The 22,541-nt window shown below is 45.7% G+C and overlaps 2 protein-coding genes across 4 annotated transcripts; one reads left to right on the top strand and one right to left on the bottom strand.

The window, feature by feature from the left end:
* The first annotated feature begins 1,670 nt into the window (after positions 1-1,670).
* LOC118387049 (transmembrane gamma-carboxyglutamic acid protein 1-like) lies at positions 1,671-8,929 on the top strand. Of its 3 annotated transcripts, none has more exons than XM_035775178.2 (4): positions 1,671-1,800; positions 2,596-2,641; positions 5,768-5,931; positions 6,555-8,929. In XM_035775178.2, the coding sequence occupies exons 2-4, from the start codon at positions 2,632-2,634 to the stop codon at positions 7,002-7,004; spliced, it is 624 nt and encodes a 207-aa protein (XP_035631071.1). In that variant the 5' UTR covers positions 1,671-1,800; positions 2,596-2,631; the 3' UTR covers positions 7,005-8,929. The 3 variants fall into 3 exon arrangements, with proteins under 3 accessions (XP_035631071.1, XP_035631056.1, XP_035631064.1); XM_035775163.2 differs by lacking the exon at positions 1,671-1,800 and adding an exon at positions 1,840-2,421; XM_035775171.2 differs by lacking the exon at positions 1,671-1,800 and adding an exon at positions 1,852-2,421 and having other exon boundaries at positions 6,573-8,929.
* A 5,789-nt stretch (positions 8,930-14,718) lies between these two features.
* On the bottom strand, positions 14,719-22,476 carry LOC118387042 (oxygen-dependent coproporphyrinogen-III oxidase, mitochondrial-like). Its single transcript, XM_035775150.2, has 7 exons — positions 21,688-22,476; positions 20,657-20,800; positions 20,296-20,417; positions 20,056-20,186; positions 19,197-19,415; positions 16,529-16,633; positions 14,719-16,006 (listed from the first exon to the last, which is right to left on the bottom strand). The coding sequence occupies exons 1-7, from the start codon at positions 22,223-22,225 to the stop codon at positions 15,922-15,924; spliced, it is 1,344 nt and encodes a 447-aa protein (XP_035631043.1). The 5' UTR covers positions 22,226-22,476; the 3' UTR covers positions 14,719-15,921.
* Between the last annotated feature and the right edge of the window lie 65 nt (positions 22,477-22,541).

The following is a 22,541-nucleotide window of genomic DNA, read 5'->3' as shown; positions in this document are numbered from 1 at the left end:
GTGTTTAGTGAGTCTGCGTGTGCGTGTGCGCGTGCGCGTGTGGGTTCACGCTTGTCTGTGTGTGTGTTCCTGCATCTGTGTTTGCATTTATGAGTTTTAGGACTGTAGGACGACTGTGCCTTGTGGCAAAGTCTTTCTACATAATCACTGATGATTATAGATTCTAATCAAGAGGCTCCGAGTGGATCATCACACACTAACACAACACCCCCTGAGCCACAACAACACAATACATCAATCACATCACTAAGAGACATCACACACACACACACACACACACACACACACACACACACACACACACACACACACACACACACACACACACACACACACACACACACACACACACACACATTGTGTACATTGCAATACATTTGCCAGTAAGCCTGAGCAAGTAGTATTTCACTGGGTGACTTTTACTGGAGTATTTAAAAAAAAAGATGTCTATACTTTTACTCAAGTCGGAAAATTGGGTACTTTTTTCACCACTGGAATGAGTCCACCATCTAAGCCATGTATACCAAGATATCTGAACCTCTTGATGAGCTGGCGTTGTGGTCCTACTAAGTGGATGGTGTTCTACTAAGGATGCTATAACTACACTACCTCCATCATCTGGGAAACATGCCTGCGCTCATCCCTATCTCTACTTACTCATGTCACTCCTGAGCACGCCTCCAATGGCCCCAGGGAAGTGGCATCCTACGTCTGACACCAGTGCAGTGAGTTCAGGAGATAGGGTTGAATGGGATTGAAACCCACAACCTTGGGTCTGTCAGTCGGATATCTAAGCTATTAATACCAGAGATTTACAGTCAATGTGTTTGTCAATGGTATTGTGCTATTGGATGTTACAATATTTTAGGGACCTTAACCCAGCACCTAGTGACATGGCTCAAAGGTTCAAACCTCTTGGCATAACGGCTAAGGTGTTGGCTTGACAGTCACTGGATCTGGGTTTGAATCCCAGTCAGGGGCACCCCCTGATTTCACAAAATTGGTGTCAGAAGTGGGATGGCGCAAAGGCGGTCATCTGAGAGGTGTGTGCACGAGAGGGACACACTCCCCCGAAGGAAGGGGAGTAATGTCGTGACCTTAACCCAACAACTAGCGACCTCCTCAAGTGGTTTCGGACCTCTTGCATAATGGTGAAGGTATTGGCTTGACAGCCGTTGGACCTTGGTTCGAGTCCCGGTCAGGGACTCACCCCCTGAATATGTCACAACATTGTCAACTCTTCAGTTTAATTGATTGATAGTCTGATGCTACTGAGTGATGAGACTAACAACCCATCTTAAATTGTACAGTGCTATCTATTATTTTATCATTCAAGAGATCATTTAGATAATATGTCATTTCAGTACACTTTGTTAAATGACAACATGCTTAGTGTCTAGGCCCTAGATTGCTAGATAGCCTAGACACTAGACAGTAGATTGTTAGGGCCTAGACGCGCGAGTCAATGCCTTCCACAGGCAACGTTTTCTTGTGCATTTAATCATTAACTAAATGTGGACTACATATCTCCAGGGTGCCTAACTGTGCACCGTGAGTATAGATTTACACAGTCTCTTTAGTTCTTGCTGCACACTCCCAAATGATATAATGTGAAACAAACAATGATATTGTGTAGAAATAGCACATAGCCTTCTAGGGATTTGATGCCAGTCACCTGACTGTCCCTTTAAAATGAAAAAAAGAGAAAACGCCTATCCAACAGGCTTTTACGCGTGCGTAGAAACATTTTGGCCATTGAGGCGTTAGTGGAGCTTAGAGCGCATTCGGGAAGGAAAACAGGTAAATAAAGTTGAATTATTTACCATTTTCATTTGAATAATAAATGCTTTGAATCCTACGTTTGTTCTTGAAGCGGTCAGCTAAAACCTTTGCTCATCGGAACGATAGGAGTCGCTCCTTAGCCTACAATGTAGCAAATCAGTCAGCGAAATTGTTACAAATCATCCGATTGTCAGCGAGCTAAACGTCAGCCAGCTTCAATCTCGGATGTCGTCCATCTCTCACTGTTCACACCTATAGGCAGCTGTGATAATATCGCCAGAGATTAAAGCAGTTTTTATTGTTCTAATAACGGTTTCGCGATTCACATCCTGTGCCGCTTTTGAAGAGATTGAAGGAACGGGGCGGGCGGCGCGTTGTTTGTTACATTTCTGCTGGTGTTCTATTTCGGTCATCGCGGTAACATTCTTGTGTAACCCTGGTCAGCGTTTGGTCATTCAGTTTTTAGCTGGCCACGGATGCCTGGAATTCACAGTACACCGTGTGTGACGGCCAGTTCCGTTAATAAGTCTATCAGGAGTTCGATAGGTATAACAGGATTATGCGAACTCCGATGCTCTATGGGAAGAGTAACGTTAGCCTTAAACACTGTGGGAATTATGAGCCTAGGCCTACTTTATGGTTTGTATATGTAGAATGCTTTAAATGTCTGATTCACCTGTTTTTTTTTTAAATTTATTTCTTTTTTTTTTTTTTATGACTAGGATTACTATTGTCCTGTTTCCTCTCATTGACTTTGTCCCAGTTTAAAAACATGGAACTGACTGTTTCTGGTGAATGTTTTTCTGCCAACAGACACTGTCACCCACCCCAAACAGACCAGCAGGAAACATGGGGAGTGGTACGTTTGTTCTCAATGCTATTCACAGGCCTTCAGCATGTACATTTACGTAAATGTACTACAGGCAAGGCTGGTCCTTGTTTAAACAACTACTCAACACTGTGGTTTGTCCAGGAAAATATACATGTTAGCCGACTCTCCCTTCTGTGAGTCTAATCAATGTTTTTTTACACACAATATGGTTCCTGTCCATGGAGTCCCAAATCAGTCCAACAGAGGGACGCTCTGTGCCCCTCTCTTGATTCCCAGAGTTAGTTTCATTTATACTGGCCCGGATTGGCCGTTCTAATCAAAGAAGCTTTTGTTTTATACAGAAATGCAGTTAGTAGGCAGCTCCCTCTTTTCTGCTGGCTTTGTATTATCCTCTGCATCTCTCCCTCTCTCCTGTTTTTCTTTTTCTCTCTCTCTGCATCTCTCCCTCTCTCCTGTTTTTCTTTTTCTCTCTCTCTGCATCTCTCCCTCTCTCCTGTTTTTCTTTTTCTCTCTCTCTGCATCTCTCCCTCTCTCCTCTTTTTCTCTCTCTCTGCATCTCTCCCTCTCTCCTCTTTTTCTCTCTCTCTGCATCTCTCCCTCTCTCCTCTTTTTCTCTCTCTCTGCATCTCTCCCTCTCTCCTCTTTTTCTCTCTCTCTGCATCTCTCCCTCTCTCCTCTTTTTCTCTCTCTCTGCATCTCTCCCTCTCTCCTGTTTTTCTTTCTCTCTCTCTGCATCTCTCCCTCTCTCCTGTTTTTCTTTTTCTCTCTCTCTCTCTGCATCTCTCCCTCTCTCCTGTTTTTCTTTTTCTCTCTCTCTCTGCATCTCTCCCTCTCTCCTCTTTTCTCTCTCTCTGCATCTCTCCCTCTCTCCTCTTTTTCTCTCTCTCTGCATCTCTCCCTCTCTCCTCTTTTTCTCTCTCTCTGCATCTCTCCCTCTCTCCTCTTTTTCTCTCTCTCTGCATCTCTCCCTCTCTCCTCTTTTTCTCTCTCTCTGCATCTCTCCCTCTCTCCTCTTTTTCTCTCTCTCTGCATCTCTCCCTCTCTCCTCTTTTTCTCTCTCTCTGCATCTCTCCCTCTCTCCTCTTTTTCTCTCTCTCTGCATCTCTCCCTCTCTCCTCTTTTTCTCTCTCTCTGCTGCATCTCTCCCTCTCTCCTCTTTTTCTCTCTCTCTGCATCTCTCCCTCTCTCCTCTTTTTTCTCTCTCTCTGCATCTCTCCCTCTCTCCTCTTTTTCTCTCTCTCTGCATCTCTCCCTCTCTCCTCTTTTTCTCTCTCTCTGCATCTCTCCCTCTCTCCTCTTTTTCTCTCTCTCTGCATCTCTCCCTCTCTCCTCTTTTTCTCTCTCTCTGCATCTCTCCCTCTCTCCTCTTTTTCTCTCTCTGCATCTCTCCCTCTCTCCTCTTTTTCTCTCTCTGCATCTCTCCCTCTCTCCTCTTTTTCTCTCTCTCTGCATCTCTCCCTCTCTCCTCTTTTTCTCTCTCTCTGCATCTCTCCCTCTCTCCTCTTTTTCTCTCTCTCTGCATCTCTCCCTCTCTCCTCTTTTTCTCTCTCTCTGCATCTCTCCCTCTCTCCTCTTTTTCTCTCTCTCTGCATCTCTCCCTCTCTCCTCTTTTTCTCTCTCTCTGCATCTCTCCCTCTCTCTCCTCTTTTTCTCTCTCTCTGCATCTCTCCCTCTCTCCTCTTTTTCTCTCTCTCTGCATCTCTCCCTCTCTCCTCTTTTTCTCTCTCTCTGCATCTCTCCCTCTCTCCTCTTTTTCTCTCTCTCTGCATCTCTCCCTCTCTCCTGTTTTTCTCTCTCTCTGCATCTCTCCCTCTCTCCTCTTTTTCTCTCTCTCTGCATCTCTCCCTCTCTCCTCTTTTTCTCTCTCTCTGCATCTCTCCCTCTCTCCTCTTTTTCTCTCTCTCTGCATCTCTCCTCTTTTTCTCTCTCTCTGCATCTCTCCCTCTTTTTCTCTCTCTCTGCATCTCTCCCTCTCTCCTGTTTTTCTTTCTCTCTCTCTGCATCTCTCCCTCTCTCCTGTTTTTCTTTCTCTCTCTCTGCATCTCTCCCTCTCTCCTGTTTTTCTTTTTCTCTCTCTGCATCTCTCCCTCTCTCCTCTTTTTCTCTCTCTCTGCATCTCTCCCTCTCTCCTCTTTTTCTCTCTCTCTGCATCTCTCCCTCTCTCCTCTTTTTCTCTCTCTCTGCATCTCTCCCTCTCTCCTCTTTTTCTCTCTCTCTGCATCTCTCCCTCTTTTTCTCTCTTTTCTCTCTCTGCATCTCTCCTCTCTTTTTTCTCTCTCTCTGCATCTCTCCCTCTCTCCTCTTTTCTCTCTCTCTCTGCATCTCTCCCTCTCTCCTCTTTTTCTCTCTCTCTGCATCTCTCCCTCTCTCCTCTTTTTCTCTTTCTCTGCATCTCTCCTCTCTCTCTCTGCATCTCTCTCTCTCTCTCTCTCTCTCTGCATCTCTCTCTTTCTCTTTTTCTCTCTCTCTCTGCATCTCTCCCTCTCTCCTCTTTTTCTCTCTCTCTGCATCTCTCCCTCTCTCCTCTTTTTCTCTCTCTCTCTGCATCTCTCCCTCTCTCCTCTTTTTTCTCTCTCTCTCTGCATCTCTCCCTCTCTCCTCTTTTTCTCTCTCTCTCTGCATCTCTCCCTCTCTCCTCTTTTTCTCTCTCTCTCTGCATCTCTCCCTCTCTCCTCTTTTTCTCTCTCTCTCTGCATCTCTCCCTCTCTCCTGTTTTCTCTCTCTCTCTGCATCTCTCCCTCTCTCCTGTTTTTCTTTCTCTCTCTCTGCATCTCTACCTCTCTCCTGTTTTCCTTTCTCTCTCTCTGCATCTCTCCCTCTCTCCTGTTTTTCTTTTTCTCTCTCTGCATCTCTCCCTCTCTCCTGTTTTTCTTTCTCTCTCTCTGCATCTCTCCCTCTCTCCTGTTTTTCTTTTTCTCTCTCTCTGCCTCTCTCCCGTTTTTCTTTTTCTCTCTCTCTGCATCTCTCCCGTTTTAATTTTTTTCTCTCTCTCTGCATCTCTCCCGTTTTTCTTTTTCTCTCTCTGCATCTCTCCCGTTTTTCTTTTTTTCTCTCTCTGCATCTCTCCCGTTTTTCTTTTTCTCTCATCACTTTTTCTCGTTCTCCCTCCCCTTCTCGCTCTTTTCTCTTCCCTCCCATCTCTCTCTCTGACAGTGTTCCTGCCGTCGGACCTGGCCAACTCCGTGTTGAGTCGGCAGCGCAGGGACAACAGCTACCTGCTAGAGGAGATCCGGCAGGGCAACATCCAGAGAGAGTGCAGGGAGGAGATCTGCACCTACGAGGAGGCCAGAGAGGCCTTTGAGAATGACGAGAAAACTGTGAGTGAGACACACACGTGCGCAACCAGGGTTGGGGTCAATTCCATTTCAGCTCTGTCTAACTAGGACGTAAACTGAAATTCAAATTCCATTTTTATTTTTTAATGTTTCTTATATGGGAAGCGTTGAGGAAAATTTGACCTTTGTTTTGTTTACTTCCTGGATTTAAATGGAATTGACCCCAACCTTGTACGCAATACTCGCTCACGCGGATGCACACAATGCTCTTTGTCTCACTGTTGCTCCCTCATTGACACACACACACTTGATAACAAAAACACGTGTAATCCTACTCCAAGTGTGCTGGCCTGTGGAATGTTCCTGCTTTTCAGGAAGTGATTATAATCAGCAGGAAGGGTAGCTGACTCTCTTAGAGTGCTGCTCAGTAGGGAGAGGGTCATTGCTGCAACTGTTGTCAGGACAGGGAATGCACAGTCTGTCCCGCAGAGGGATGTGCAGCACGCACATGTGTGGACAGCTCTGTGTTTTTGTTTTGAATGCGTGTGTGCTCTCTGGAGTATGGCATTCAGAATGCTGCAAATGGCATTTGTAGACTTCACATGTTTCTTTTACCTTAAATGCCCAGGAATTGATAATTCTGCCCAGTAATTGGTCTGATGTAGCTCTCTGATTGGCTGCAGCAACGGTTCTGGGAGGAGTATGTGAGGGAGAGCAACCCAGGTGGCGGGCTGCAGTCGGCGGTTGGCGGAGTCCACTCCCTCTACCTGATCCTCCCCTTGCTCCTGGTGCTCCTCCTCATCGCAGCAGTGGCCATCACTGTGTGGCGCTGCCACTCCCGTAAGCGTTCGGAGCGCAGCCCTGCCCTGGGGGGCTCCCACCGGGACCCCACACTATCGGTGGTCTCCATGGACCAGTGGGGACGGGACTTCCACGACCACTCCGAGCTCAGCGTCCATAGCAGCCCCGCCTACCCGGGCTCAGAGGTCACGTCTGCGAGGGGAAGCAGGGGAGAGCCACCGCCGTCTTACGAGGAGGCAGTTGGCCACACGGATGTGCACATAGAGACAGAGCCGCCGCCTCAGTATGAGGACATCATTGGCCATGGGAAGTGAAGTAACCCCCCCCCCCGTCTTACCTGATGCCCCACCAGCTCCCCTCCTCTCTCTCCAGCCCCCATCCAGCTATATCATCCTCCTGGTCTCAGCCTACACCTCACCTCCCTTTAACTGTTACTACACTAACGGAGAGTTGTTGGATGCAATAACGTTGACGCTTGCACTGACCATCGGATAGGAGTTGAGTGATAGCAGAGACGATACCAAATGTTTGATCTCACAAAACCAAAATATATTTTTTATTTTCATTTTATTTTTTTAGCTTCCTCCATACTACCATAGATTTATGTTATGACTACCCTGGAGGTTTGGGGCTTGCAAATGAACGGTGCATGACAATTGTGTGGTGTAAAGGAAAGATGAGAGAACAAACAAGTTGTTTTGAATGTTCAGGAAGTGAATTGATAAAACAAGCAATTCTTCTTTCGTTTTTAGCCAATACTGGCTTACCAAAACATATGGCTATGTACACTCACTGGATCTATGCCAGCGTCGTATGAATTGTGCAAGACTGTCCCAAATGGCACCCTAAATCTTTATACAGTGCACTACGTTTAACCCGAACCCTATGGGTAGCAGTGCACTAAATATGGTATAGGGTAGTTTGGGATTGCAAGCCTGTGTCTGTCTCTCGGAGTGACATTATCTGAGCTGTGCTGGCGTGGAGTGACCTGCAAGGAAATATGGGCCAGGAAGCGACAAAGGCCCTTTTTCACTCACGGCGATAAATGCCACTATGGACAGTGTGGGTGAGCATGTGTAAGAGTGCACTTGAGTGCTTCTATTTTTTTTTTTTCTGCAGATAACTGTAGTGACTACATTGATACTAATGTAGTGGATATATGTGGCGTGACTGAAGGCACTTTCTGTTAAGGCTCATGAATTTTAAGGCAGTCTGGTTTGGGTCTATTCAGCGCAACTCGGCAATGTCACCTATTGATACAAACGGTCTATTTTACATGCTAATTATGCAGCTGGGGGACTAATTGCTGACATCCTAAGCACCGACTATCTGCCTAATATTCATTATCACAATATGTCAATGGCCCTGTACACACTTTAGGATGTACAACTGATTTACAACTCATTTGACACCATGGTTATGATTACAACGGATAGTTTGGCCGGGATTCAATCTCATCCACGTTATTTGCGCGCTTGCCCTTTGAAAGTCATTTCCATTAAGCCGTCATCTACAGTGTTTTGTTAATGCAGGAACATTGCCTTTTAAAAAGGTGCATTTGTCAACCGCGTTTTACCGATTTTTGAATCCTGGCCTTTGTCTGCACAGTAAATGTTTACACACTAATTGTGCAGTGTCTCCAACACTTGTAATAAAACATTTTTACAAAAACTTTCTATTGTGCCAAATGTTGTACATTAGTTGTAGAACTAATGTACGGGGCCTGTGTAATATGTTCATTAAAGATTTGCGAGCACTAATGTTTTTTTGTTGACCTGTGGATCTCAGCACTTGACCCAATGCTATATGACCTGTGACTGGGATGTGTTGATGGTCTATTGGTACGTTCAAGACAACTCGAACGATGAGGCCCGAGTTTCCCACTTGGAAAGTATCCGAATCAACCTACGCAAATAACTATTGTTCATTTTAACTTGAGGTTCAGAGCTGTCATGAACACGCCATATGGCCCTGTCCAGAAACAGCCCCCACCCACTTGAGGATTCAATATGTAATAGACACAGTATGTGGTGGAATTGTTGCTAAATTTCTTCCACCTGTCCGTTAAGTTCAGGTCTAGGTAACGGGGGCAAGGAATTCTGGGCAGGGCCAAATTTGTTGTACTGTTACCTTTTTTGAAATCCAGTTTTTACGCCTTAAGCAAATGTAAAAAAAAAAAAAAAACCTTTGAATATGTACTGAGCTTGAATTGTAATTTATAATAAAATACTTAAACATGCGGGGCAGTTGTCAGTGCCTCAATTTCTCAATTTCTAACCCTAACCCACTGTCTAATGTAAAAAGCATGATGGATGACTTGTCTTGGTCCTTCTGCAGTCCAAAAACACTGGACATGCTCTATTTTTAAAAGGCTGTTCAAACCTAACCATGCATGAAGAGACTTGAGATTTCTCTAAAGCCCTGGTGTCCTGACCGTGTCAACATTCAGGAAGTAGTTTGGCTTAAAAATAACAAAACATAAATGCTCCCAAAATTACAAGAGAACCAGGGTCTAAACACAGGCCTCATACAACCCAATCCCTCTAAGTCCTCATGCTTAGAATTTGGTTCCCCACTATCAGAGATATAGGTCAGGGAACTCATTCATATACAGTGAACCCTCTCTACACTGTCCAGTGAGAATATTTCACTGTGTTCACCTGATTGTTGTCCATCAATCTCAGATTCTGCATTTGCAAGCAAGGGCATAGTAAGAACAACAAACACTTTAAACAATTTCTTCACACAAATGATAATTAGCAACAAGAGCAATCAGTAATATTAGACCATAGATGAACCAGTGGAAAATGGTCGCAGCCCAAGCACCAAACACTGACTGAACCCATCCTAACGGATGACACCCCTAAGCTCTTTCAAATGTTCCACTACAATAGTCAAATTGTCATCTTCCTGGGGTATAAATGTACAACAGTGATCTCCTATAATTTGACACACCCCTCCTTCACGTGCTAGCAACATGTCAAGTGCCACTCTATTTTGTTTTGCCATGAGTTGAGTGGCTTGTAATTCTGGTCTTATCATAGAAAACCCTGCAGTGGTCAAATTTACCAGGGATTCCAAATGATATCCTAGCCTATCCAACTCATGTGCATTCTCCGATGCCCCATACCAGGGGATTAAAACCACGCCAGAACTTTTACAATTTCGAGGATCGTCGAGAGTCACTAGGGACATTATTGTATTGCGAGATGTCCCTCTTAATTAGTCTTAACCTGCTTGGAATAAAGGAATTAGTTTTATGCATTACCACAAGGGAGCTGTTTAGTTTACCAAAAATACAGCACCCTGTCCAATTTGTGGGTAGGTAGAGAAGCTTTATCACCACAAATCCATTAATGATCAGTAAATGTTGCCGAGCCAAATTGATGAGGACAACGCTCGTCAGTTTCAGCATCAATAATGGTGTGTCCCACCCTCAGTCTAATGGGGTATCCAGAGCTGCATGCGCCCTTCTTCCAGCTACATCCTATTGGGAAAACACTATAATTGACACATGTTGACATTCCCAGATAGGATTCATTCCATTGTGGTATGGAAATATTGCTTGGATTGTGACAATGACAGGTCCTAAATGGGGTTCGCCGGGGTTGGACTTGAATAGGTTCTGGTACACGGGATCTAGGTTCTAAGATGATTCTACTGCACCACTGTGAACAATCAAATCCCCCCCGTAAATCTTTTTGTTGATGACAAATTACCATGAATGCATTTATCCCTCAGTGTTCTACCTAGTGAAGGTTGACCCCCTGTGTTCTCATTGGACAAGAGCACATAGTGTGTCATTAATGCTGACCTCTACTGAATACTGTAAGAATGGGGAGATCGCTGAATGTGGAAACAAGCTACATACGTAACAGGAGGTATTTCCTAACATCAGTTCAGTCTTTACTGTATAGTTAAGCAGTGACCACCAAGTGATTCCTACTGTGATGCTCATCCAGTGGATGCATTGACCTTCTTTCGATATGGGAGCGGCTATGGTTTGCTGGACTCCTGTCCTGAGCCTGCCGTTGGCTCGAGCTGGAGTGGCTGTTATTTAAGTCCCGAAGTGGGACTGAATGGTTATCAGTCGAGTCTGTACCATGTTGTCTTTCCAGGACCGGTTGTCCTTGAGTCACTGTCCATATGGCAACTGCAATGAGAAGGCTCAAGACCAGAGCAAGAAACGTGATGCATAGAGTCTGGGCCTGATCCTCCCATCTAGTCGGTGACTTCCGGCGTCTCTGGTCCTCCATCCTCAGGGTCTGGTGGGCAGTATGGCACCTTCCTGCAGTGATTGGCGTGGATCCAAGTAGACCTCTCAGCTACGTGAACAGCAGTGGGGGTAATCAGCATCACCTGGTATGGTCCAGTCCACCTCTGCTGGTTCCAATGCTTTCGTCTCAGGTCTTTCACCACCACCCAGTCACCTGGTTGCAGTTTGTGCAGGATCCCCGCCAGTGGCTGGGGTAGAGCCGCTTTCACCCTGGGGAAAATAGCCTTCAGAACATTGTTTAGTGCAGTACAATAACTTACCATGTCATCGTCACAGCCCATCAGTGTCAGCTTGTTCTGTGGGAAGGGAGAATTAATCATCCTCATTGGTCTACCTGTCAGAACCTCATGAGGAGCCAATCCAGTGGTTCTGTGGGGCCTCCCTCGCATGTACATCAGAGCCAGGGGGATCACAGTGACCCAAGAAAGCCCTGTCTCTGCCATAAGCTTCACCATCTTAGATTTCAGCGTTTGATTAGCGCGTTCAATTAAACCACCGGATTGCGGCCTATAGCTACAATGGGTCCTGAGGTCTATCTGCAGACTCTCAGACAAGTTCTGTATCACCAGGTTTACAAAGTGGGAGCCATTGTCGCTGGTTAATTTAGATGGTAAACCCCACCTTGGGATTATCTCCCTAAGGAGATTCTTGGCTACTGCCATAGCAGTGGAATGTCGACATGGGAATGCCTCTACCCACTTGGAGAAGGCATCCACTATCACCAGACAACATTTGTAACCTTGACAGGGAGAGAGTTCAATAAAATCCATCATTATGTGTTCAAATGGTCCTTCAGGGGTCGGATGAGCCGACAGTGGCATGGGAATCCCTCTTCCCATGTTGTTAGTCATGCAAACACAGAAAACCCAGGTGCAAACCAAATTGTATTTACAAAATCAACAACTCCCCCCTTTGACACATGATCCCTTCCATGTGACAACTTAGCTAAGTAGGGGAAACATGAACGTGGTAAGACTGGTAGCCCAGCCGGGCCCAGCCAGAGTTTCTGCACCTAGTCATATATACATAGTCGTTTCCACTTCCTCAACTCAACAGGACCTACAGAGGATTGAAAGTCAGAGATATCAGTGGGAGAGAAGAGGTTATTATCAGGAAGTAAAACCATCTGTAACACAGGGGCCTCCAAAGAGACAGCTGCTGCCAAGTCAGCCATAGCATTACCTTTGGAGACAGGGTCGGAAGAGTTAGCATGAGCAAGGCACTTACAAACAGCAATTTCAGAAGGAAGCAAAATAGCTTTTGGCAAGTTATCAACAAGTTTTGAATGAGAGATCGCATTACCAGAGGAGGTCAGGAAGCCGCGCTGTTTCCACAGAGTACCAAAATCATGTACCACACCAAAGGCATATCTGCTATCTGTATAGATTGTAGCAGACTGGCCTTTAGCTAATATGCAAGCTCTAGTGAGTGCAGAAAGGTGCGAGGGTAATTTAGCACTTTCCAGTGTGGTTGAGGCAGTAGTAACCGCATACGCAACCAATGGTTCTCCTTTCTCAGAACGCTGAGCAGAGCCATCTACAAACAGTTCCAAATGTGCATTTTGCAAAGGGACATGAGTTAAATCCGACCTTGGTTTAGAGACAAGCTCCAACAGTTCACAGTCGTGCGGCTCTCCATCATCCTCGGTGGGCAACAAAGTAGCACGATTTAACACAGTGCACCTCTTCAGGGTCACATGACACATTGTCAGAAGAACATTCTGATAATGGAGCATGTCGAGCTGGTGTTAGATGGGCCGTCTTTGCCTGTGAAATAAGAGCATGCACAGCATGAGGAACGTGTACAGTGAGTTCACACATGGCAACAATGTCTGCACAAGCCAACACAGCTTCAGTAGCAGCAGCCACAGCTCTCAAACAACAAACCAGACCTCTAGCCACACTGTCCAGCTGTTTGTAATAATACCCAACTGGGCGCTGCTTTCCTCCATGTTCCTGTATTAAAACAGATGACATAAAACCATTTTTCTCACAAACTGATGCAGGTAGTCCTCACAGCTTTCTCCAGGCCCGGTGTCAGATCCCTCACCAGGGCGTCTTTCAGCAGATCCCCATATGCATGTTCGTTTGGTCTGATACCACTGTGTAGCCTGAAACAGGTCTCAAGTCTCTTTCTGAAAGCCTCCAGGCCCTCATCCTTCTTCATAGTGCATTCTCTGATAGCAGTCCAGTCAGTCTTAGTTGGATACATTTCCACAATCCTGGCCGTTATCTGGTCCTGATATGCGCCATTCTCAGCCCACAGGTAGTTGCAATCAAACTGTCCCTGTACATCCGCCCACCTGAGTCCCAGTTTCTTTTTACAGATATGGGCTATCTCAGCAGCAGATGGTTTGTACTGACCCATTAAGACCCTCATCTCTGCTGAATATTTCACAGCGTCCTTACTTGGGTCTGGTCGGTCCTCTACAATGTCTTTGATTTCATCATGTCTCCACGTCCTCTGGACATACACAATGGGGTTCCATGCTGCGGCGGCAGCAGCATTATCAGGTCGAGACTGAGGGTTAGGACAGGCCATCAGAGGGTATTGATGATACATGTCTGATGCTGGGTCGTATGGGAAGGGGGTAGAGACACGCCTCTCCGTCCTGGTCCGTAGACGGTCCTTCAACGGGGGAGTCAGCTGGGGTGCCCCTCCGTCCTCACTTTCCTCACTGGAGGAGCCTTGAGAAAAGGATTGTTGATTTTTTTCCCCCTTCTGGCGTGCTCCCCCCACTGCGCCTCCAGTGAGACTGGCCAGAGTCACTCCAGACCCTGTAAGGACTTCAGCCAGGCTCCGTGCCAGACGATCAATCACCGTGGTGTTGGGAGAGACAGGGGGTGGGGCTGCAGGTTGTAGTGGTCTTGCATCCAGCGGATCAGCAGGAGGCGCCTGAGGAAGAGGGAGGTCCGGCAACACTGGGTAGAGAGTTTGAGGAGTACAGTAGGGAGGGGGACAGTCTCTGTCATCATCATCCTTCCTATTCCTTCTTACCGTTTTATCTTTCCCCTTCTTTTCTCCTTCCTCAGTCTGAACTACCATATTCTGACAGGGTTTTCCCCGAAATGTGTCCTGTCTTTTCTTCCGTTTGTCAGCTTCCCTTTCCCATTTCCTGAATTTCACCCAGTCAATTTGTTCCTTTTTTCCTAGTTGTATCTTCCTTCTCTACCAATCTCTGTCTTATCTCATCTAACAGCATCACACTTAGTGTCCCTGTCAAAGGAAAACCACCCTCTCTATGCCATAGAAGTACCCGTTCCAGAATATCCCTACCCCATTTATCTACCATAACCTTCAAGGCTCCAGTAGGAGGGTCCGGAATGCCTGGTTCTTTGCACTCGCACGCGCCCATGGCTCCTTAGTCACACACACACACACACACACACACACACACACACACACACACACACACACACACACACACACACAGAGGAAAAACAGTTACAGTCCTATCCAACTCAACTTCAAGTGTGGTTTGCTCATCCCACCTCTTTTTTATTTTATTTTTTACTATGTTCGGGATGTGGTATCCTCTCGGCTCGCTGCCTCTCCGATCTTCGGTTGGTCCATCTGCTCCGTTCCCGAAGTGTGGTCTCCCTGAGATCCCGAGTTTGAGGGATCCCTTGTGCACGATTACCGAGGTCGTCAGGAGCGGTCACCGAGTGAAGATTCACATCCCCGTCGCCAAATGTCGTGGAAATTTCCTTAATTACCAAATGATGAGAGAGCAAATCACACACCAGTCAGAGTTATGCTTAATCTTCACCTTTAATAATAATTACGCTTTTGCAATAGCATTTTGACTTTCAACAGTTCAGTATCTCTAATGAAAAGTTAAGAGTGCTCAACATAATGGCAACTGGGATCCTTTATAGCAAATATCCACCCCCCCTAGTTGACATGACAAACCACAGGTCTTAGGAACTTACACAAAGAAAGACTTTAAATAATCGTTCCGTTTGGTCTCCTAAACAAAGCTCTTATCTCGTCCTTGGTACAAAATGGTACCAAGACATTACCCCCTCCCAATGACATATATCAAATTGTCATTTTAGATACTCCATCCTAAATACAACCAATTCTGGACAAGTTCACGGAGAGGAAAGTGAGCCTCTAGGTCAAGATAGGGGCAACGAGAGAAGGAACATGGAAGTGTCAGGAACCATTCTATCCTCCTCTCCCCGATGGGAAAAGTAGGGAGTGACTGGCACACAGACACAGTGGAGATAATTGTTTCCCCATCAATCATCTCTTCACATGGTTTAAAATATATGTTTGCACATGATGACACCTTGACCTCTCCCCTCTCTGCGGCCCAAGCAACTTAGTCCTGACAGAGAACAGATAAAATGCAAATGGCCACCACTATAGTACAACAAAATACATTCTTATGAGAAATAACTCATAAGCATATCATGAAAATAAAACATCCTATCTATGTTACCCAACTACTTCTGATTAATCCCCAACAGGAGACCATGAGGGCTCTCAGAATGTAGCTAGAGAGCAAGCCAATCTCAACCAGTTGGTACACAGGAAATATTAACTGAAGCAGTCGGGCGGAAGGCAAAGGGGTAGCGGTTCAGGGAGTGTCGGGCCAGTTACCGAAAAGGTCACTAGTTTGAAATCACCTAGGTGAAAAAAATCTGTTTGTGCCTTGAACAAGGCACTTAGCCCAAATTGTTCCTGTAAGTCACTCTGGATAAAAAATGTAAATGGTAGTGTTAAGGCTTATCTGACACAGACAATAGTATATCAAGCAATAAGAAACAGACAGCAAAAGAAATAAAGGCAGGTGTGCATTTTCCAGTAACAACTAGCTAATTGCATCAGCGGTGAGTTGGCCGATGACGAAGCAGTCAAAGGGACGGACGCCTGTTCCAGTCAACAGCTCATGTCGGCTCCTGTTCTGAAGGCTGAGTCAGGTTGGTATCTCCACGGCAACGGCCATTTCAGACCCACTCCTTGGGGTTTCGTAACACCTCCAGCGTATCGGCCTCCTGGGAACCTTTAGGAGGTTCATGCATGTACTCCCACCTGTGAAGAGAGTCGGCATGAATGAGGCGTCTGGGGCTTTTTCAGTGAGTGCATATAGAAATGTAATGTACACAGCTGACATTAGAGGGCTCTGGTTGATGCTGTGGTGCAGCTCGGTCATGGTACGAACCATGAGGGACATGCACAGTGTGTGTTCCACAGGGCTATGCACAATTTTTATTTTATTTAACGAGGCACATTCTTATTTACAATGACGGCCTAGGAACAGTGGGTTAACTGCCTTGTTCAGGGGCAGAACGACAGATTTTCACCTTGTCAGCTCGGGGGATCCACCCTTGCAACCTTACGTTATTATTGCGTCCCAATAATCTCTCACTTTTTCCCAAAGTGTTCACTTCCCTTTATGGGTTTAAAAAGTGCAATTTATGGGAAGTAGTGTAAGAGTGCACACATCAGGAGGAAGGAGAGATTATTGGGACGCAACCCCAGTACTCATTCCCAATCACTAGTGCTATACATCCAGTGCTAGCAGCAGTATGACTGTGACGTAACAGTACTCACTTGGCTGTGAGGGGCAGAGACATGAGGATGCTCTCGATCCTGGAGCCTGGGGTGGCCAGTCCAAACTTCACCCCTCTGTCATACACCAGGTTAAATTCCACATACCTGAAAACACACACACACACAGACCAAAGGCTTAATGGGACACAAGCACAGACACAGAACCAAACTGTTATTACACATGCACAAGCATGTAGGTACACCTAGGGCTGTTACGGTGACCGTATTACCGACACGTTGCCAGTCAAATTCCAAGTGATCGTTTTAGTCACGGTAATTAGGCTTCTCCAAGCTCTGATGCTGCTGATGGTCATTAGTAGCCTACCAAACTTGCTAACTGCCTGGTTCTCAGCACTCTATTGTCCCTCTAATCACTCTGACATCAATGCAAATTTAATCAAACACCTCATGAGCCCTTTTATTTATTTAACTAGGCAAGTCAGTTAAGAACAAATTCGTATTTACAATGACGGCCTACCCTGGCCAAACCCTAACCAGGACGACGCTGGGCTAAATTTGCGCCGGCCTATGGGACTCCCAATCACGGCCGGTTGTGATACAGCCCCAGATCGAACCAGGGTCTGTAGTGACGCCTCTAGCAAAGATGCAGTGCCTTAGACCGCTGTGCCACTCGGGAAATGTTACACAACATTTCTATAGGCTATGGAATTGCAATAGAAAACAGAGTGATGGCCTCTACTAAAAAGAGGATCCGATCAGCTTTTTATAGGCTTGTCCTACTATATTTATTTCTCAACTTTCCTAATATTAAGCACATTGCTTATCTTTACAACAGGAGTATAGCCTACCTGGCTGGCATGAAAAGGAACCACGGGAAATGCGTCCTCCATTTGCTATTGAAGTGCATAGATGACATGTATTTATTTTTTTCCTGTTTCGAGGCATGTGCAAGATAATGGGCCAGTCTAATTAAAACAAATTTCACACATATACTAAATAATGTAGGTAAAGACAAAGATTAAATCAAGAACAGTCTGATGGGTGACTTATGAATGATATACTGTATTAATCAAAAGCGCATGCCTTTTTAAGTTGCATACCTCATGTAGCCTAGCCCATATGTCTATATGTTTTGATAAGGTTTGTATCACAACTTTAGTGGCCAAATAACTTCTTAAAATTAAGCACATTAATCAGTTTTACGACAGTTGTCGCACCTAACTTTTTCACGTTTGGGGTAGATCATGTTCACCTTAAAAATGCACCTTTATAATAAAAGCATGACATGCATAATCGCATTTGTGGTCACGTTTGAGAATGGTGTTTTCCCGCTACTTGATTGCATTTTGGAACATTCGCGCTTGTAGCCTCCTGCCGTGTGCACATTGCTGCGCTTATAATGTGAATAGTTGATCAACATTTGAAGCTAAAAAAGTTCTGATATGTTGCGTCAGCCTCATTGCTTAAAAAACTTTTTTTTGGTGGTTGTATTCATTTGGGATCTATCGCATCCCACAACTGTCCCAGACTATGTTTGGAATATTTATTTCTCGCACAGAATAGGTCAACTTTTGTACTATGGTGGATAGTAGAATGACATAGGCAGCTTATGTCAATCTACTATCCCCCATAGTACAAACGTTGATAGGCTAGTGCTTTTGCTGTTCTTTAGGCCCACTCATCTTGTTGGTTGACAACGTACATGTGGACAGTTCTTCCAATTTCTTCAATGTGCACCTCGGAATTGGATAAGGATGAGCACAGTTGCATCCCCGATGTGTTTTGTCTTCACTTGTAGCCTGTGAGAAAGACCCGATCAAGTGACGGGCATTGGCTAATAAGAATTGAGCCATGTGAGTGAGAGGTGCTTCAGAGCACGCAGCCGGGAGAAGGGAATTATAATTATTATATTCAGCCCAAGGGCACAGCGGCCACAAAAGGCATGGATTTCTTTAGGGTACATTACGACTACGCAAAGGGGATGCCACAGGGAAATTCGAGGTATTAGCAAGTGCATGTCAAATTGTGAATGACAGACTGATGAAGTGTGTGCAGCCTGCGCAAAAAAACAAAGCACATGCCTTTCATGTGACTTTTTTCAAATAATCAGAGTCACATCATGCAGCCTTTGAATTTTTTTATACATTCTAACGTTGGGCTATATTCTTTGATCACAACTAAAGTTGCATAAATAACTCTAAATTAAGCATATAGGAAGACCGGTTTCTTTGTTAACGGCTCACAGAAAAGCGGCATGTGCGCACTCCCTCAGAAATCTTTTGGCGAAAACATCCTTTGTATTTTATTCAGCTATGTTCAATTGTATTCTTCATACTATAAAATAATATAAAACAATGCAAATCTGGTCTGCTAAATTAACTAGTATAGCCCACAGCCATATTGCATAGCCAGATCAGGGCCTAACGTAAGGACAAGCAGTATGCCATTCTGTTCTTCTGAAATAAGACATTTTCTTCATATCATGTTTCTTTAGACGTGTCTAAAATACATAATGGATTTATTAGACGATCCAAAAGGTCTGCATCAGTGGCTTGTCGTCTATGCGTGGAAGCCAGGGAGATGCTAAATGTGTTTATGTTAATTAACGGTCAATTACCTTGAGACAGGCAATTATTTGCTTGACAATCACAAAACGTCATGACCGCCACAGCCCGAGGTACACCCACACCCTCTCATTTGTACCCACCTGCCTCTCCGCACCTGCTGCCAGTCCTTCTCCTCTAGGCTGAAGGGGTCATCGAGGTGTTTGTAGACAATGGGCAGGTAACAGGGCACCACGGTCTGGGCACAGCTCCTAACGAAGCTGAATGCCTCCTCCTGGCTGGGAGAGTCCATGTCGTCAAAGAAGATGCCACCGATGCCCCGCGTCTCGCCACGATGGCGGATGTAGAAGTACCGGTCACACCTGCAGGCAGCATGAGTGCTTTGAATTAAACTAAACTTGAGGACAACATTTTTTGCAGGTTACGGAAACACTTGAATTATACCTGCCCGTTGGTACTGTATATTGCCTTATAACTTGTTATACTCATGATTTTATACCAGCAGGGTTTAATTCAAGTGTTACCAATGTTAATTTCCATAATTGCAGCATAACTTGTACAATGCAGTACTTTTACAGGTATTTGACACACGGTACAAATGTTGAGCTACTGGTTTCAATGACTAAACACAGAGGTAGTTATTAGATATGATTACACTCAATGAAAATGTAACTCAACGTTCTTTAAATATACAACTACTGTATGTTTGAGTTGAGAGAAGATTAAGATAATCAAAATCAAGATGTCAATCTGGAGGGGATGACCACCGTGTCAATGTGTAAAACACAAACAGCTTATAGAAACCTAGCCATTAAAGTAACACAGACACACACATCCATGTACAGTATCCATACTCACTTACCCTCCCGTTCATTGACACGTCATTCACTAGCTCTGAAGAAATGGCCATTCAGCATTGAACAGTAGAGACCCACCCAGTGTAGTCACCCACCCACCCAGTCATTACCACATGTTGTATGAAGTCACCGATATGGGTCGTACCACTTTTTGAAGTCGGGGTAGTACTTGGGGTGATGTTTTTCACAGGCCTCCTTCAGACTGTTGTGAAAGTGAGCGCCATCCTCCTTATTGACATAGGTAGGAGTCAGGTCTGTACCGCCACTGTTTAGTGCCTGGGACGGACACACACACACACACACACACACACACACACACACACACAACACAAGAGCCATCATTCATTATCTCAGCTCCAACACTTGAATGGTGTGACGTCACAGCCTGACACTCACCATCTTCTTCTTCTATCTCAAAGTATCTGTAGTTGAAGTGCACTGTGGGAATGTGGGGGTTCTTGGGGTGGATGACTGAGCTCACACCCATGGCACAGAATGGCAGGATGCCTGGGAGTGAACATAATACAATATTATACAATACAATACCGTAATATACATCTCAACCATAGTCGGACTCAAGGATCCAATCCTGATTCCTTGAACACATCAGGTTGTCGGAATGGCATGAATGGCTCTCTCTGGTCTTGAGTGACACACGTACCATGAGGTAACACCCGGTACTGCAAGACAACATAAGGTATTGCTGAAATGAATGAGGTTGATATGAACCTAGGGCGGCCACTCACCATCTTTCCCTCTGAGAACCTTCCCTCTGCTGCGCATCTGCTTGGCGGCCTCCTCGGTCAGGTTCCCAAACACCACGGACACGTTGACCCCCGCCTTCTCAAACACCTTCCCATCCTGCAGCACACAGCTGATGCCCCCGCCACCTGATACAGACACAAGATGTTAAGACAGTGAAGAAAGAGCCAAACATCAAGGCACCTTAATAATGCTATGTAAAACAGACAGTGAGACAATGGCATGGGTGCCGAATGTTGCAAGTTGCTACTGTGGATGTTGGGCCAGGGTGGATAACCTTTGGATTAGCCAGAATAGACTCCGACCTTAGTTTACAGCTGCACTGGAGTCGGACAGGCTTCCTGATTAGGTTAAGACACCGCAGAGCCGGCACAAACTATGGCCCGGGAAACGTACCTCAACCCAGAGGTGAGAAATGTGTCGTACTCAGAATTGTCCCATTATCCCAACTGTTACGCCAAGAAGATTGAACGACAGCTAAAATTCTAGCAGTCGGCACAAGAAACTGTTCGTCGGGAGCTTCATGAAAAGCCTACGATCACCATGCGCAATGCCAAGCATTGGTTGGAGTGGCGTAAAGCCCACCACCGTTGGACTCTGGAGCAGTGAATCACGCTTCACCATCCGGCCTGCACAGAACCCTGACCTCAACCCCATCGAAACAGCTTTGGGATGAATTGGAACGCAGACTGCGAGCCGGCCCTAATTCCCCAACATCAGTGCCTGACCTCACTAATGCTCTTGTGACTGAATGGATGGATGCATGTTCCCGCAGCAATGCTCAAACATCTAGTAAAGAGTGGAGGCTGTTATAGCAGCAAATCATTCCATGATTTTGGAATGAGATGTTAGATGAGCAGATGTCCACATACTTTTGGTCTTATAGTGTTGGTCTACGTTGGCCTATAGGTAAGATGCTCTGGCCTTAGGTTGGGGTTCCTAACCGACTATCCATGCGGGATGGGTACGGGCTGTGTGTACCAAATGGCACGTGCCAAAGGGAGCGATTACATGCCTTCTTTCCGTTCCCACTTGTCCACTTTGAACTTGCCGCCGTCCACCTCCTCGAGCGCTCTGCAGAACTCCGCCTGAGTCTCCATGATCAGCATCTCCATCCTCGTGCACATTTCCTCTTTCTTCTGCTGCAGCACTTTGACGTCAGTACACGGCGGAGACATGAACTTCTTGCATTTCTCCGATATCTCCGTCTCCTCGGTTTTGGTGATCATGGTTGCCATTTCAGCCCGCTGAAAGTGACTAGCGCTAGCCACAAAACCCACCACTGCCGCCGCTGCTCCAGCAACCAGCAGGGCACTTCTCCTGGTTCGCCCGGTTGCCGTTTTGCCTGCAATCCCATTGGACATGAACTGCACTCCAGTAGCTTTGGGAACCCACCTTGCTCCCGGAAGCGGAGTTAACCGGCGGACCGAAGTGTTATGGAAGAAAGATATGCGCGAGTCCACTATGGAAGCTCGCGTTGAATACGGAAAAAAACATAGTCTCGCCGTGGTTTGCGCCGTTCTGTTCATGGAATAAAGAACGATGGTCGCCATGACTTGTAAATGATCTAGCTGTCATCTCCATGTAAAATGTACAGTTTGTAGACATCCATCTAGCAAAACTGAAAACTACAATCACAAGTTGACAGCCGTGTAGGCAAGCTAAGGTCCGGGGGTGTGTCCTTGGCTTGAACCGAGCGAGGAGGCATGGGAAATGGTGTTCTCGATGAGTCTGTCCAGGTTTGTTTGATTGACAGTAAATTACAGCAAACATCAAGACCCACAAGCCAGTGCTTTTCTGTAGGCGTGTCGTTACTATCCAGACCGTGATAAGAGACCCATTTCTTCTCTGCTTATCCGCTCTTTGCCA

This window comes from Oncorhynchus keta, chromosome 1, assembly GCF_023373465.1.
Source record: "Oncorhynchus keta strain PuntledgeMale-10-30-2019 chromosome 1, Oket_V2, whole genome shotgun sequence".
In the NCBI taxonomy this organism is placed as follows: Eukaryota; Metazoa; Chordata; class Actinopteri; order Salmoniformes; family Salmonidae; genus Oncorhynchus; species Oncorhynchus keta.
This window is presented reverse-complemented; position numbering and strand designations above follow the sequence as displayed.

Excerpts from the sequence above, each read along its gene's own strand:
- LOC118387049 (XM_035775163.2), top strand. Across the intron at positions 2,642-5,767 it reads AGCAGGAAACATGGGGAGTG|TGTTCCTGCCGTCGGACCTG; the intron begins GTACGTTTGTTC and ends TCTCTCTGACAG. Across the intron at positions 5,932-6,554 it reads TTGAGAATGACGAGAAAACT|CTCTCTGATTGGCTGCAGCA; the intron begins GTGAGTGAGACA and ends GGTCTGATGTAG.
- LOC118387042 (XM_035775150.2), bottom strand. The coding sequence starts at position 22,225 with ATGGCGACCATCGTTCTTTATTCCATGAACAGAACGGCGCAAACCACG. Across the intron at positions 20,418-20,656 it reads GGTTCTCAGAGGGAAAGATG|GCATCCTGCCATTCTGTGCC; the intron begins GTGAGTGGCCGC and ends GTTCACTCCCAG. Across the intron at positions 19,416-20,055 it reads TACCCCGACTTCAAAAAGTG|GTGTGACCGGTACTTCTACA; the intron begins GTACGACCCATA and ends TGCTGCCTGCAG.